The sequence below is a fragment of the Cavia porcellus genome, unplaced genomic scaffold (assembly GCF_034190915.1).
Source record: "Cavia porcellus strain 051 isolate PalLab524CR breed Dunkin Hartley unplaced genomic scaffold, mCavPor4.1 scaffold_12, whole genome shotgun sequence".
Taxonomy (NCBI): domain Eukaryota; kingdom Metazoa; phylum Chordata; class Mammalia; order Rodentia; family Caviidae; genus Cavia; species Cavia porcellus.
The window spans coordinates 46492233-46508325 of NW_026947495.1; the positions used below are offsets into that span (position 1 = coordinate 46492233).

General features: G+C 34.7%; 1 protein-coding gene across 3 annotated transcripts in view; it reads right to left on the bottom strand.

Moving 5' to 3' along the window:
• Positions 1-16093, bottom strand: part of Cytip (cytohesin 1 interacting protein) — a 69915-nt gene that overhangs the window by 16189 nt on the left and 37633 nt on the right. The window contains exons 3-5 of one of the 3 annotated variants that reach the window (XM_013142630.3): positions 9222-9381; positions 2197-2246; positions 1389-1443 (exon numbers count right to left, since the gene is read on the bottom strand). In XM_013142630.3, coding sequence (XP_012998084.1) covers positions 1389-1443; positions 2197-2246; positions 9222-9293 — 177 coding nt within the window. In that variant the 5' untranslated portion in view covers positions 9294-9381. Of the gene's footprint in view, positions 1-1388; positions 1444-2196; positions 2247-9221; positions 9481-16093 lie in introns of those variants that run through there. The other 2 variants (XM_003478686.5, XM_013142631.3) reach the window with 2 other exon arrangements.

The window sequence follows — 16093 nt, forward strand, 5'->3', positions numbered from 1 at the left end:
AACATGTTTTCACACGTGACAAACAATATACGTACATGAAGTCCTATCTGGTCTGTTAAAAATCCCCCAAAATATTCACCCTATTGGTTGACTTCCTGTTTCACTGAAATAATGTATACAAGCTATGAAGCCATTAGCCCACGTTAATCTGTAAATGTTCAATGTTCTGTGGCTTTGTTGTATTTATCCTGTTTCCAGTAGCAACTGCTGCATATTTATGAGAACTATTCCCATTTAAAAATAAGCCATCTAAAACACACAATGCATCTATAACAAGATAGCATCTGATGTGAACCACGGGTAGCACTAAACTTCTATAATTTGATAGTTTACCAATTATTGTGGCAAATCATAAATTTCACTCAATTTGAAAGCAGTAGGGTTCAAAAAGGAGAGTTTATCTTCTATTCCCCTATAACTTCCTGGTTCATATCATTTTTTTTCTTTACCCAAAAAATATGTTTTACTTAGCAGCTTCCTGTTCTTGATCTTAAAATATACACTGAGTTTCCAATTGTGGGGCTGATATCACACCAAAGTTTTCTGCAAGCAGCACAAAAACTAAGATCTAAAATCTGAAATGTAGTATAAGAATATGATTATGCAAAACACATCTAAAAGGAATGCATAAGTGTTATGGAAAAAAGTAATATTTAAAGGATTACTTTACATTCTAATTAGATTAGATTTCATTTGACCTAATTCACCATCTTTACAAATAAGTTCATTAAAAAGCAAACAGTTAATAAAAAATGAAATTCTTGGAGGCTTACATTGATGCCCATAAGGACTGTTACAAATTTCATACATTGTTAACAGTGTTCAAGTAGATCTAAACTTCTAAGTGTTTCAAATAATTATAAAATATAATGTCATTAGAAGTAAATGTACCACTCATTATATTAATAGCAACTCTTCTGTATCAAAAGTGACTGTATCTATATACAAACATATGCATTCCATGCATACTTTTAAATATTCCTAAAGTACTAAAGATTTAGAACCTGGCATATAGCACAATAATGTAATTGTACCAGGCACATCCAAAATACAAGCATGTAAAACACATATCTATAAAAACTATTTCACTCTCATAATTAAGACCCAGTTGAAATCAAGCAGTTCTGATTAATTTGTGTTTAAAGACCAAGGCGAGTCAGCACAAGATGCTGAGATTTTTCCTGGGGCTATATTTTATCAGCATCACTGTTTTCTTTCCTTGACAGTACTCAATCTTGTGGAAAACAACCCCAAAAGCCATACACTGAATGAAGTCCATGGTTTCTAATCCTTCTCTAATCCTAATCATTCTCTAATCCTAATTTCATCATTCTTTAAGTATTCCAACTATTTTCCTTGGAAGTCTGGGAGACTTGAAAACCGCCAACCTGAATTTCAAATCCAAATGTTCCATTGTCCGGCTTTTCCACAGTTACAAGTTTTCTGTAATGGAAAAAAAAAAGTTTTTAACTGCATGAAGCACAAAGTATCACATTTGATATGTTCTTATCACTAAAAATAACTATCACAATTAAAAATATGATATTCATGTATAAAGAGTAACTGGAATATACAGTGAATATTTAAATTTTTAAAATTTTTTTACAATAAAAGACATAATGCCATAAATCCCTCTCAAGATATTCTCTCTTGCTTCCAATCCACTTATTCTATCATATTTCCCACTTTCTGAAGCATTTCTGAAAGCTTCTTTCATAAGAGTCTTTATGATACGTGATTTTAAAAAATATAGTAAACGCTGCTTCCAACTGCCATCCAAGAAAAGGCAGGCTCATAAAAACACTGCAGTGTGTCTTCATCCACCTTTGTTCACCAGATCGAGCACGCTAATTCTAGCTCTTCTCAAAGACAAAATGTCCATGCAAGGTGGAAATTTTGAAGAGGTTCAGCACACTGGGGCAGCCACGCCAGCACAACCAAAGACACTCACAAAAGAGGACTTACAGAGCTGTTCCAGGAAGTGACACAGTAATGGGATAAATGGGTTGGAAATGATCTAGAGCATTCTGAGGAGAATTAATGATAACGTATCTTTTACTATAATGCACTTTTAAATTTTTAATATATTTATCACAGTTTATAAAGTATAGTGTATATGTATATTACCAACAGTCTAGAGAGCTATGCCCCAGTCTTTCTTGGTCAAAAGACAAAAAATAAAGTGAATCTTTTTACCTTTGAGACCAGGAAAAGTCACCCAAAGAACTTGATCTACTCAAAGCAGGCTGAAAAATAACAAAAGTATACAGTTATCTTAAGGTCCCTAAGATACATCTATAGACTATTGTAAATCACAAAGGACATTGTATAACTTTCCTTGGTCCACCTCCTGGGAAATTGTTAAGTAAAGGCAGTAATTACCATTTTCTGATGACAGCAAAGATGCAGAATTGGGAATGAGGACTTTTAGGCATTCTGTTTGAAAGATTAGAAGAACTTGGAAAGTATGACATTGTGGCAAAAGAGTTCATATAATGTGCCAGAACTCCAAAGCTTTCAACAGTGCTTCATTTCTAATCTGTGTTTAAAACAGCCTCTAAAAGATGAACCACAATAATTTACCATCACACTAAATTCCAGAGAAAACAACACCCATAGAATTGCATGAAACCCTGGTACTCAAGTACTTGGTGTGCAACAGCTTTTAGAGTTCCTGATGAAATTTACTGAATTTAATGGATAGTTCAATGTTTCTGTTTTTTGCAGGATAAAATAGTCTCTAAAGAACCAACTTACATACATAAACATAATTCAGATTAAATTAAGGACAAAAACATTTCCATTTTGGTTATGATTTACTTTTGCAATAGTTTTTGAAGGGTGTAATAAGATTTCCAGGCAAAAAAAGGAAAGGTATTAAGAATGATACAGATAGTGTAAATATCACCTTCACCCAATGTACATTTTGGATAAAATCATATAAACATAAATGTTCAGTATGCCATCTACTATTGTAAATAGAAAGGTAGTCAAGAAGATATCGCACTTATTATGTAGGGATTGTTTGTAGATGTTTATATTTGTTTTGTTTGTTTAAGAAATGTTAATTCACCCTTCCTCAAATGTTGTTCCAAGAGTCCTAAACGTACACTTATGCTATTAGCTAAACCATGGTTTTTAACTGCCAATTTAACACGGTTAACATAGGTAAGCAAAATATGTACTAACAAATCAATAGATAGTCCAGATAAATAAAAATAAATTATAAGATAAAAACCAGAAGTAGAAAAGTGCATAGAAGAAATTAATGCATACATAACAAGTTACACAGAAGCCCACACAGAATTTGAATTTCCAGGTACCAAACACCAACAGTCTCACAAATTTTCTGGGATTCCCATTATTAGGAATTCAACTGACATTCATTAAAGTTAATGTAATTCGAAAAGTGATCTCATCTCATAGATGTGATGTAGATAATATTTCTCACTTTGGAAGTTGAAAATTTAATTCCTTAATATTACCCCAAAGACTAAAACAAACCCAAAAAGATTCTCTAGACTTGTTAAAAGCATCTATTTTTGCTTTTTCAGGACTAACTGTGGGATACCTACAGCTACTTTAAGGTTTGCTATAAGCTACCTATATACTTGATATGTACAAACAAGGATGGAAACCACTCAGTTACACTAGGAGTCTTAAGAGAGCAAGCAAATCAATATTCTCTAGCATTTTCAATCCCAGAATTCTATTGTGCTCATACTTTCTTTTCATCTGGCTTTTCTTCCACCTTTAATTCAAATTGTAAATTACTTAGTTCAGCCATACTGAATTCAGTCATATATAATGATGAGTTGGGCTTATATTTTTAAGATATTATTCTTATAATCAGCATTTGTTCTGTTATTCATATATTCATAAATATGAAGTTCTATATGTATACATATATGTATATTAATATGAAGGGCGTATTTAATAACATACACTTTACTTTTGTAGATAATCATCTCTATCCCTTGGGCTTCTTAGGGAATGTCTGTTTTATATTTTACCCCAGATCTAGCACAGGGCCTAGAATAGTATGGAAACATAAAAAGTGTGAAAGAAGCAGACAGAAATAAACTACTAGAAAACAAGAGAAGTAAGTGAATGGTGAGACTCAACAAACTATTCAAGACATCCTTTAACCTTGTTCTTCTATAAGTTAAATAGAGAAAAAAATCACAAAAAAGGAAAAACATACAGCAACATATAAACATGAAAGGAAACAAACAGAATAGGGAAACATATCCAAAAACAGCAAAAAACATAGAAAAAAACAAAGAGTAAAATGATAAACCCATAATTACTAAATGAATAAATAGTGGCATGAATTAACAAATTATTAAAATTTCCAGTCTCGTCAATTTAAATGCCATTTTTCAAAACCTGCAGTCAAAAATGATAGATTCAAGATTTCCTCCAAACTGTCTTCTAAATAAAAGTCATTTTATTTACAAAGTTTTCAAATCTAAAGTACTTAGATCCATAAAACAGATTGGAGTCCTCTTCCATCCTCTAACCTTTCTGCCTAACTGATTAAAGGTGAAAGTACTGTCCTAACAACATAAGAAACAGTATAGATGTTCACTGATTCATTTAGTTTATCAGTGACACAGAAACATCAGACCAGCTCAAATTATAAATTAGTTTCCATTCTGCACTAGCCACAAAGCTATTTTAGGCACCTGATACATAACTAACAAGCAATTTAAATAAATTAGGCACCATCAAATTATCTGACATGGGTCATAACTTGACACATACTGTTTAATTTTGATCGGGGCTGTCAGATTGAGGCAACATAGAAATATTCTCAGGATTCAGCTTAGCTTGCCCACAAAACTACAGTGCCTAATACCAAGTGTATTGTGAGGTCTTTTCAAAGGTCTTGCGTTTCAGAAAAAGTTTACCCTAAGGTGAGCAGTCCTATATGAAGATGGGACCAGAGGAATGAATATTCCCCAGACAACCCAGAGCTCTATGCTAGCACCACAAATCATGAATGAGGAACTGGTGTGCAACTCTCAACATATGCTGGCAACAGCTGTCTTTTATTACACATTATCTAATATGAGAAATCTAGGTTTGCAATTTGGCAGACTTGCAAACTACACATTCAGTTACAACTGCTGAATAGACAAAGATCTTAACTCCTCGATAACCACTAAGTATAACGATGGCTGAGGCTGAACTTATGACGCCTGTTCTGTTTTTACTCAGATGGTTTAAAAGAAGGGGCATTAATATTCAAAATATAATTTCCACTACTATGCAGTGATTCCCAAGTCTCTCTTAGTGGAAAACCAAGACCAAGTATTTTAGCCGTCAGTTTGCAGAAGTTAGGGAAATTTGTAGTAAAGCAAGGTAGTTAGCTGGCCTCAGAGAAGCTCCAAGTTCAACACTGTAGCCTCCTCTGCTGCTAAACTGCAGACTATCACTTCCTTATCCCCACTCTGTGCACACATTTCCAGAAAAAGTTAGAGGAGGGATAAGCGGAGGATATTGATTCACAGAGAAGGGCAGGGGGTAGAAGGGAAAGGAGATGACCAAGGGATGTTTTTACTGCTTGTTTCAAAAAAATCTCAAAATTCAGTGCTCTCTCTTCCAGTCCCCTGTGTCATCTTCACTCTCCAATTGATCTGTGGACATAGTCCCTGCCCCACTTGAAGTCAGGAGCACTGGGATAGTAAAGCTCCCTAGACTATTCAAAAATATAACAGAATAATGAAGCTCAATTTCCAAAATTGAAAAGCCCTTAATGAACCTACACAGAATGTTGCTGCTTCCCAGAAAGGACTAATAACAGGTTTGGGGATCTCTTTTTCAAGAAAAATTGTTGGATATTTCTCTAAACATGTGACTCTATGGTTGAAAGAATATTTTTCAAGTTAGTGAAGTGAGCACAGTTTTCTACCCAAAACCATCATGACATGATCAAATCCTCGGAACTAGACAGGACACCCTTGCTAGTTATAGAACTTGATGGATGTGATAAAATGCCATGAAAACTCCCCGAAGGCCAAGACCCAACACAAAAATGCACCTGGTACAAAATTTACCACCAGCTTCTTAGAATTGTATGTGAAGTCATCCCTCTAGGAACAGCCTATCCAGTCATAACTTCTAACAGAAAGAAAATTAGGAAAAGAGAGCAGAATAGTGGCACCATTCGTACACAGTCAAGTGTCATGCCTGTGTATCAGGTCCCTGCTTCTCACTCCAGCAGTCAATGAAAACTTCTTTCTAAAAACAACCTCCCACCCATAAAAATGCGTAGTCAGACAGAATCACTACATTTTTGGCTTCACTACGTTTAAAAATCCTGCCTTTCTTCTACCTCTTTCCTACAAAATTTTCCATCGCAGAAATTTTTTCCCCTAAAACTATGCTTAAATGAGTTCTTCTGAAATGTCCAGCACTTCCTACAAATGCAGTCACTGAAATAATATTCACACCAGAAATCCATTTTTAAACAATTGTGAATGTGAACACCCAACTGATTCTAAAGAGTAAGCTGAAACTGAGACTAACCAGATATAGCTTTGCAGAAACAAAAGCCAGCAATAACGAGAAGTATGAATTGTTGACGTCAATCCTCAAAGTTTTGAAAATAACAGCAGTGAGAGACGCACCTGCCTGTGGGATTGCCTCATGGGGATCTTATTGCCTGCCATTCAATCTATGCCAAAAGGGTGATTGTTCTCCAAAATTCAGTTACAGGAAGTGAATGTCCATATGGAACATTCTGAAACGTTGTGATAAACTTCAATTAAGTTTCATTGATGATGAATGTATTGAATCAAAAGTATCATGTTCAAAGGGTTTAGTGTTGCTTTTTTAAAAGCAATTTTTATATCAGTAAGAAGAAGGGAAATTTATCATTTGAATTAATATGAGACAAGAAAGAAAAGAACTAAAAAATATAAATTCATAGATACGAGCTCTTGTGTACATGCTTGCACATACTACACATGCACACACAGATTTCATATGCCTAAATTTTTCTTACTATCTTCCTTCAATAATCAGTCTACTAACTTACTTTTTAACTCATGTCATCTTCAGTTAGGCTTAAAACCAGATTTGCTTCCTCCATCTTTGATATTCAAATCTTTCTGTTTCTTTTCCATTGCTTCATTTCCTTTCTCCAACTACTGCAAAATTTCCTCGCACAACACTAGTATTAACTCTTTAATCTGTCATATTCTTCAAAATAAGGTTCCTACCTCTACTGCTCAAATAGATTCACTGGCCTTTGTGTTGGTGAAATTATAGTCAGCTCTCTGTACCTACAGGTTCTGCGTGTGTTGATTCAATCAACCACACATTGAAAATAATCAAAAGCAAGAAAATAAGAAACTTATAGTAATATGTCCAGATGTTTTTCTTGTCATTATTCCAAACAATAAAATTCAGCAACTATTCACATAGCATTCACATTGTATTTGGGATTGCATGTAGCCTAGAGATGACTTGAAGTATACAGGAGGACGCGTGTAGTCTATATGTAAACATTATGCTATTTTATAATAGCATTTATCATTCATGGATTTTTGCTATCCATGGAGGGTCCTGGCACCCATCCCTTGTAGATACCAAAGGCAACTGTCTGCTTTCTCTGGGGAAGTTGTTCAAGTGTTAAGCAAAGCAACCTGTTCTGTGGTCTTCTCTCCTCCTACACATGCACTGGGTCTTCCTGACACACTATTGAGTTGTTATAACCCCAGAGCACAGGTCCTGAGCCTCAGCATTAATTATTCCCTTACTCCGGAATACATAAGAGCCTTCAAATTTACACTCAGAGACTGAGTTACTTGAGAGTATTTATATCATTTTATATGGTATAATAATATTCATACTGCCTCCTGAATTCAAAAATTAAAGCATTGCTTGAGCAGTAACTATTTTACCAAAAAAATGAAATCACAGACTTACCAAATATAGTCTGATAGCTTTATGAAAAATAGAAAGTAAAATGGATCGCCTTGTATCTGAAAACAGTAAAGATATTGGTGTTTCCTACATTACTTTGTTTTCATACAGTTTGCAAACTGGTTGAAATTTTCATTACTTTGGATTCAGAAATATCAATAATCTAAAATATGACAAATTATGTTCTCATTTTAACTGTGAAAAACATGAATGAATCAGCCATATACATCACTGAAAAATGATTATAACTCTCTAGTCTTAAAATTAGAAGGATTCAGAGGAGCACCTGATATACACCTGAAATTTAAGGGCAAAAATTCACACTTACAGAAATTCTAAATATTTTTTAAATATATGCTATATCTAAAGTCAAAGCATCACTTGGAATTATACAACAAGTATATAAGCAATAATTATTTAACAAGTATATATACTTAGAATTAAACGATAAGTATATATAAGTAGCATCTGTAAACAGATTATATGGTTAAATTTGCATATTAGAAATTGAAAAATAAATAAAATCAGAATAAATTCAGTTAGATACAGATCGCTTTTACATTGGTTCTCATCCCCAGAGAAATATCCTTAAGTAAAATTTTAAAATAGCATAATGTAGCCCTCACTGAACGAGTACTATGTGTCAGTCACTGTGTTAGACACTGTGCATTTCCATACTGAAGCTGTATGTGACCCCAACTAGGGCTTCTATTATTAGCTTCATTTTAGAAAAAGGAAACTGAATGTTAGAAAGATAAATGACTTGCTCAAGATCCCACAGCTAGTAAGTGGCTTAGTGCTCTATCTGGCCCACACCTATCGGAAAAAAGCCTTGTTCCCAGGGCAAGAGGTATTTGCTAGTGTCAACAAAATTTGCCCTCAAGGAAAAGTATTTTCTTTTGACTGTAAAGTAAAATGACCATCAAAGCTAGAGAGGGCAGATGTGAGGACAAGAATCAATGAGAATAAGGGGGTCAGGGGAGAACAGTGCTTCACATATAAACCATCTGCATTTATGTTATGAGAAATAATTTTCATTTTATCTGAACACCTCTTTAAGTAAGAAAAACGAATCTTTAAAGTTTTGCTTTGTTAAAAAGTAAAAAGTGTGTTTGATTCAGGTGTCAAATCTCTAGACTGGTCCACTAGTTTCCAGTGCATCTCACCTCCCCCTGTCCCATACTCAGTGACTAATTCCAAAGTCTCTAAAGTAACATTCTTAGCCTGAAGCCAGACAAGCATCACTCTGGTCTCAAGAGAATATGAATACAAAATAGCAACCATACCTGTTTTCGCCCCCGAGGCAAAGTAGCCACTGTGTCTGCCAGCATTTGAATCCTCCTGTTATCATCCATCATGAGACTGCTTGTGAGTGTGGGGAAAGAACTATACGCAGGACCAGTGCAGTAGTCCACCAAATTGCCATTGCTGCTCTGCTGCAGAAGCCTTTGTAAAGACATTGTGCATAAAGATTAATCCATCTGGCACATGGCTGAGTTGCCTTGCAGAATGGGGGAAGCTAAATGTTCAACCCTCTGAAGGGCGATCAAAAGTAGCAAGCAGAAAGGGCCCATGTGACTTCTGTGGTTGAGGTGCTGGTTACACAAACGCTATCTTGCAGTTCACTCCCTTTACTCACTGTGTTTTTTTTTAACTCCTGAAAGAACCTCAAGCTAATCTTTTACAATTAAAAAAATTAAATTTATTTTGTTTTCTCCCTCAAACAGCCAGAACTCATATACTTTTATGTTTCATGGCTATTTATGTTCAACGACCATCTGCCATTTTTTAAGGGAAAAAAACATAATTTCCCCAGTTCTGCCATTTATTTCCCATCTATGTTCTTATTTAACGTTAGCAGTGCAAGGCAGAAGCTAGAATGTGCCAACATTCAATTTTTGTGGCTATAAGCAACAATTACAGGTGCTGGTCATGATGCTCTCTCATGAAGTTTTTTAATGTACTTTCCCTGAAACATGCCCCAGTTCATTAATGTTCATCAGAAAGACATCCTATCTCTCACTTGGGTTGCAGCCATTCAATACCTGTCTTCTGCTGCATTCTTTGTCCTTGCTAAACTATCCTTCACCACAATAAAGAGCAGGAAGAAGAGAGAGACAACACTGACAGCACAGTTTTGGCTGTAGCTCAAACCGCACTTTGCTCCAGCATCAGGAAGTGGTCCTGAGGGAGGACAGGAGCAGCCAGAAGACAACAAGCCCATCAAGATGGAGCAAGGATGCCGCAGTTGGTCCTTGAAATGCAGTTGGACCAGGACGCCATCTTAGGCTACTCAAAACAACAGGTGCTTTAACTTCCTTTCTTTTCTTTTCTTTTTTGCTTTTTTTTTTTTTTTAACATAGATCAGAGGCACGTATTTTTGAAAGCAGTTCTTTTGGGGAGGAGCAGAGGAAGTGAAGAGAAGGAAGAATCAAAACAAAAGTCAAAAAGAGAAGTGGTACTTGGCACAAAAAGTCAAACTTTCTTTTAAAAAAATTATTTGGAAGGTCAATACTAGAATCTAAAATGCATAAAAAGGCTTTCAGCTGAAATGGAATGTGAAAGTCAAGGTGACGTCACCTCAAGCAGAGTTCATCAAATATGAGTAGTAAAATCTTCCCTTTAAACAGTGTCTCAAACCATGAGAAAAACTCAGAAATATTTGGAATTCTATCACAGCACTATCTATACTACTGGAACTGGATTATGACATGGGCCAAATGATAGCTCCAAAAACAAAGAGAGATCTAAATCAGAGATGATAATTACGTATGCCTGAGGGGCCAGGTAGGTAACATAAATATGTAATATGTAAATATGTAATATAAACAGGAGTGGTAGAGACTTCAGCAGTAGGATACATAAAGATACTCATGTAAGATAAATGTACATACATGTGTGTATATAAAATAGGAAAGGGGAAGAGGGTCAGAGAGAGACTGCTCCAGAGTATTGCAGGGCTATGGGGAGTGTAGTTTAAATCAATATTATTAATGGAGGACATCAGTCCACTTTCCCCTAATAACTTTAAGAAATTAGGCTAATAGTTTTAATATTTCAAAATACCAAGTGAAAATTATAAATCTGCCTAATATGATGCCATATAGGCCACCTGGCATAAAGTTTTATTGATGAATACTAAACTTGTGTCAATTCAGTGTGTCACACTGATCTTAAGCCATATATCACAGAATTCAACCATTACAAAATTGGAAAATTACTTATATAACACATGGAATTTGATTAATAAATGGACTCTTTCAAATAAATCATAAGATCCATGAGTGTAAGAGTCAAAGGTGGGTCTGATGTGTATCCAATATAGATCAATATGGTCACACTTGTTAAATATGTATTTATGAACTGGTCAATTCTTATTGGTAAGTTTTCTGTTCTGATTGTCAGGACCTATATTTATTAAAAATTTTAAGTAGCATCCTGATAAAAAGGGATAAAGTATAGGGAAACACTAATATTTAATTTGTAACGAGGTTTCCAAACATTAAACACTTGTCTTACAAAGGTATTCTAAGGTTCTCTTTTGCTTGAAATTTACCTTAGGACAACTATAATAGCCTGGGCTCTTTTCCCCTTTAATCTCCCTTTTTTTAGAGGTGATTCTGAAAATGGATCAGTTCAAGCTATCTATCAACTCAAAAGACTTCAAGTGTGCCTCACTTTCCACAGAATAAAATAAAACGAATCCAAAATTCTTATGTAGTTTCATTCTTTGAAGTTTTAGATCATATTTTTCAATTATGTTTGAGACCTACTATACTATACTTGGATACAAGTCTCTCTTCCCTAATGTCTGGTTTCCTCTAATTTTCTTAAGGGCAAGAGTAATTTTTTTTTTTTTTTTGTATTTTTGAAACAGTATCTCAACATGCAGTTCAGGCTGGCTTTGTAGCCCAGCCTGGGCTCGAACTTGCAAAAGATTCTCCTGCTTCAGCCTCTCAAGTGCTGAGATTAGAAGAGTGCATTGCCACGCCCAGCAAGAGTAATCTTTTAAAAAGTCATTTTACATTTAAATTTCAGTTAAATGTTTGTTAACAAAAAAGCATATGAGCAGTATATGTTAAATGATATTAATTTTTAAATACTGTTCTGAAACATCAAGGAAGAAAAATTATAATGGTAGGAAATATATGTACTATGAGTCCATAATCTCTAAATGCTATAATCTTCCCTAAAGGTCATCTGAGAAATAAGGACAGAACTTCTTTAAAAATATATATTCCACATCTTCAAAAATTAATATTTCACTGGGCATGGTGGCACTTGCCTGTAATCCCAGCACTTGGGAGGCTGAGCAAGGAGCATCACTATGAGTTTGAGGCCAACCTGGGCTGCAAAGTGAGTTCGAGGCCCACGTGAATTACATGGTGAGATTCGGCCTCAAAAGACAAGAAACAATTAGTATTTCATTACTGAAGAGGTGAACATTCCTCTTATTTGGAGCATTTTGTTCACGCATGGATAGAAGTGCTACTCCGTAGGAGTCACTCTTAGGCACAAATGAGATAAACCCTGTGGGGTTAGAATCTAGGAAAGGTTTCAGCAGAAAAGAAAGGTTGAAAGGGCTTCGCAAAGACTTAGCTATCTATTTCATCGTCCATAAAGATTTTAGGCAGCTGTAAGAGGCTAACAAGAGGATTCCAATGTAAAACTACAATTTAGATTCAAATTCTGACTCTGCTGCCTTAAAGGATGTGGACTGAATTTTGTCCCCTCAAACCAATATGTTGAAGTTCCAATCCCCAATATGACTTTCACTGGAAACAAAGCCTAGAAGGAGATAATTAAGGTGAAAGGAAGTTATAAGGGTAAATCTCTGACCTGACAAGGCTGGTGCACTTGTAAGAAGATAGAGCAGAGAGCTCCCATTTCACTGTGTGAGAGTGTAGCAAGAGAGTGGCCTTTGATAAGGCAGGAAGAGTTCTCATCACATGCTCAATTGGTCAGCCCCCCAGTCCGTGCCTCGGCAGCCCCTAGAATTGTTAGAAAATTAGTTCCTGTTGTTTAAAGTCACATGATACATAGTATTCCTCATGCAATGGTATGTATTACCCTGTGGTGTTTGTGATGGCAGCCTAAACTGTTTAACACTCTCTCTGAACCTCAGTTTTTTTTTTTTTTTTCATATCTAAACAAAAGCATTTAGGGAGGAATAGACCATGCCTAGAACATGATATACAATAAGCTAATGCTACTGAATTTGTTTTAAGTAGTAAGAATTTGTATGGAAAATTTCAAAGAAAATAACTGTAATTCTATATGAACTACCCTATCCATCACCAAATGCCCATATATACTCCAGAAATGCCTCTAGAAGTCTAATGGCTAGAAAATGTGTGAAATCTCTCTCAACAGTACATCAAGATGGGTTTGCAAAGCTTTGTCAGAGACAATGTCTGGACATTCTGTTAACCCAGCTCATCTAAGCATTAGGGTAGAAGTAGCAAAAGTTTAATGTTGTTTTAAAAAATGAAATTGTTCTCTGTGTCCTTGTGCTGTTAAGATAATCATTTGGAATTTTTTTTTGTTTGCTTGTTTATTCTATTTTGGTTGTTTGTCTTTATTTGTAGAAGATATTATTTGGCTTCACAAGACACCATAGTATTATGTTTGGCTTGTTCACTTGTTTGTACTATTTTGGCATTTTGCTTTTATTTGGATGAGAAGACTTTGTCTTTATTTGATCACCTAGGCTAAAGTAGAAGATAGGTCACTATAACACAGATGTGGATATTTAAGATTAGAATCCATAGTATAAATTTGCAAAGGATATTTTCATATAACAGAGCAAACCAACTCTGACAATTACTTTGCCCTATCTTACTTGAGCTGAGGTAGATGGGTCTCCCTCTTCCTAAAATACTCATTGTGAATCAATGAGATTATAAATACAAATCTCTAAAAAAGGACTGATTTCTTTAGAAAAGGGTGGACTAAAGCTCTATGATAAACCCTGAATAAAAAACAGGCAGCTCAAAATAGACAAATAACAGAAACAGAGGTCCTGAAGACCATATGTTAGAAATCCTAGTCTATATACCAGCCAAATTTTGATTTGGATTGTGACATACTGAAGAATAACAAAGAAAAATTTTAAGCCTAATTTATTCACAGCTATCTGTTATAGTTTCAACGTAAGTACAAGAAACAATTTTCTAACTTACTGTATTCAAATTTAATTCAAACAAATCATAAAGCTATAATTAGATAACAATATTATCCAAGAGATAAGCCACTAAATTCATCAATAGTATTGATTAGAGTACCTAGAGAGCTTTTCATGAAACAACCAAGTGAGATAATCTCAACTATTCTTTTAAATGCAAAAGCATGTATCTTTACAAGTTAGTATTTGGTCCACTTCTCACATCATTTTTTACATTTTTTAAAGTTCCATTTGCATTTTGCCTGCTTTGCATTTAGTGAGAATGCTTTGAGCATGGTGAGCACATGGTACAGGTGATCTTGAAGACAGTCCGTGGTGAGTATGAAGTAGTATACGGGCCCCTTGGAGACAGTAAGGAAGGATATGTATAGTTTTCAGAAGGCATACGCAAATGATGCTCTGTAATTGTGTTACACTGGGTTGAGTCTTTAAAAGGTGGTCTTTAGAAAGTTTAGAAAACCTTTTGAATTGTCTAGGGAAGAGGGAGAGAGGAGGTAAAAGCCATAAAAGGAAGATTCTAAGACTACCAGGCTGACATTGATCACAGTAGTTCTGCTTTTAATTACATTATATTGTGTTCTTTTCCTAAATCACATGATTTAGTCAAGTAATAGAAATAAACTGAATGAAACCAACAGAAGTCTGCATATAGTACGGGAAGAGCAATGGCTACTGAATCCCTCAGCAAGGTGTCGGCATCGACTATTCTCTCAATTTCCATACGCATGCTTCCCTTTTTGAGGAATAAAGAAACTTGCATAACCATAGATTAAAGGAAACCTAATTCTGGGATTTGTCTAAAACTTTACAACATTCTATTTTCATGAAACTTTCAAGATAAGGTGATGCACAAATTCTGACTGAACTGAGCTGAGCTACATTTGTATCTTGCTATGCAGCTGTGTGTCTGAGCACGGGTATGGCTGGAACAGATATCTGACTGACCACTTATTAACCTGAGTATTCCCTTTGCCTAAAGGCTTTCATCTATTTTCAGCTATTTTTTAGTTACTTGATCAATAAAATATTTAGGAATATGTCCAGTCAAGTATAAACACAAAGATCAATGTACATTTATATTTATAAATTTATATTTATGGCTATAAAATGAGATTTAAAAATATCAGTCTCACCTTAAAGAAAAATATTAATAACATGGATTGCTTATAATATATGGACAATTTGTTAATATGAATTCATTCAAACCCTGTAGAAGTAAAAAGTAGAACCTTAATTATTTTGGCAAGAAAACAAAATGCAAGTAAAATATGTATTTGTGTGTGTGTGTGTGTGTGTGTGTGTGTGTGTGTGTATCATGCGGTAGAAAGTGTAAATACACTAATAGTCAGGAAAATATTGAAAAAGTCATTAAAGACCCTCCTCTAAAAGATCATAAGACACAAATTCTTTTTTTATTACTTTATTTGTTAATATTAAGAAGAAAAGGTAAAACAAATTTTCACAACAAAATAATGAAAAAGTAACAATTGTTGACAAATTACACATCATTATCTTTAGGCACTCAAGTACAAAATATGGGCATAAAAATTTCTTCAATCAATATTAGCACAACCTTTCCTATTCAGTGAACTAAGTGACACTAATTGTATAACTAACTTGCATTTTTTTTCTTTTCCCTTCTATCCTTTCTCTTTTCCCTATCTTAGTTTCTTCTTTTTATTGAACCGTTTCCTTCCCATTTCACAGTGCCTATTGTATATTTTGAACCTTATGGTTTCACATATGTCACTGTGGTGTGATGTTTTTCAATCCTTTTGGGAAGATATACAGAAGGGGAATACCTGGGTTGAATGGGACCTCTAATCACAATTTTTTGAGGAATCTCCACACTGATTTCCACAGTGTTTGTACTAATCTACTCTCTAACCAACAGTTGTAAAGGGTTTCTTTTTCCCTACAGAACCAGGAGCATTTTTTATTGGTTGATATATTTTTTAAAAAAGAAATTAAATA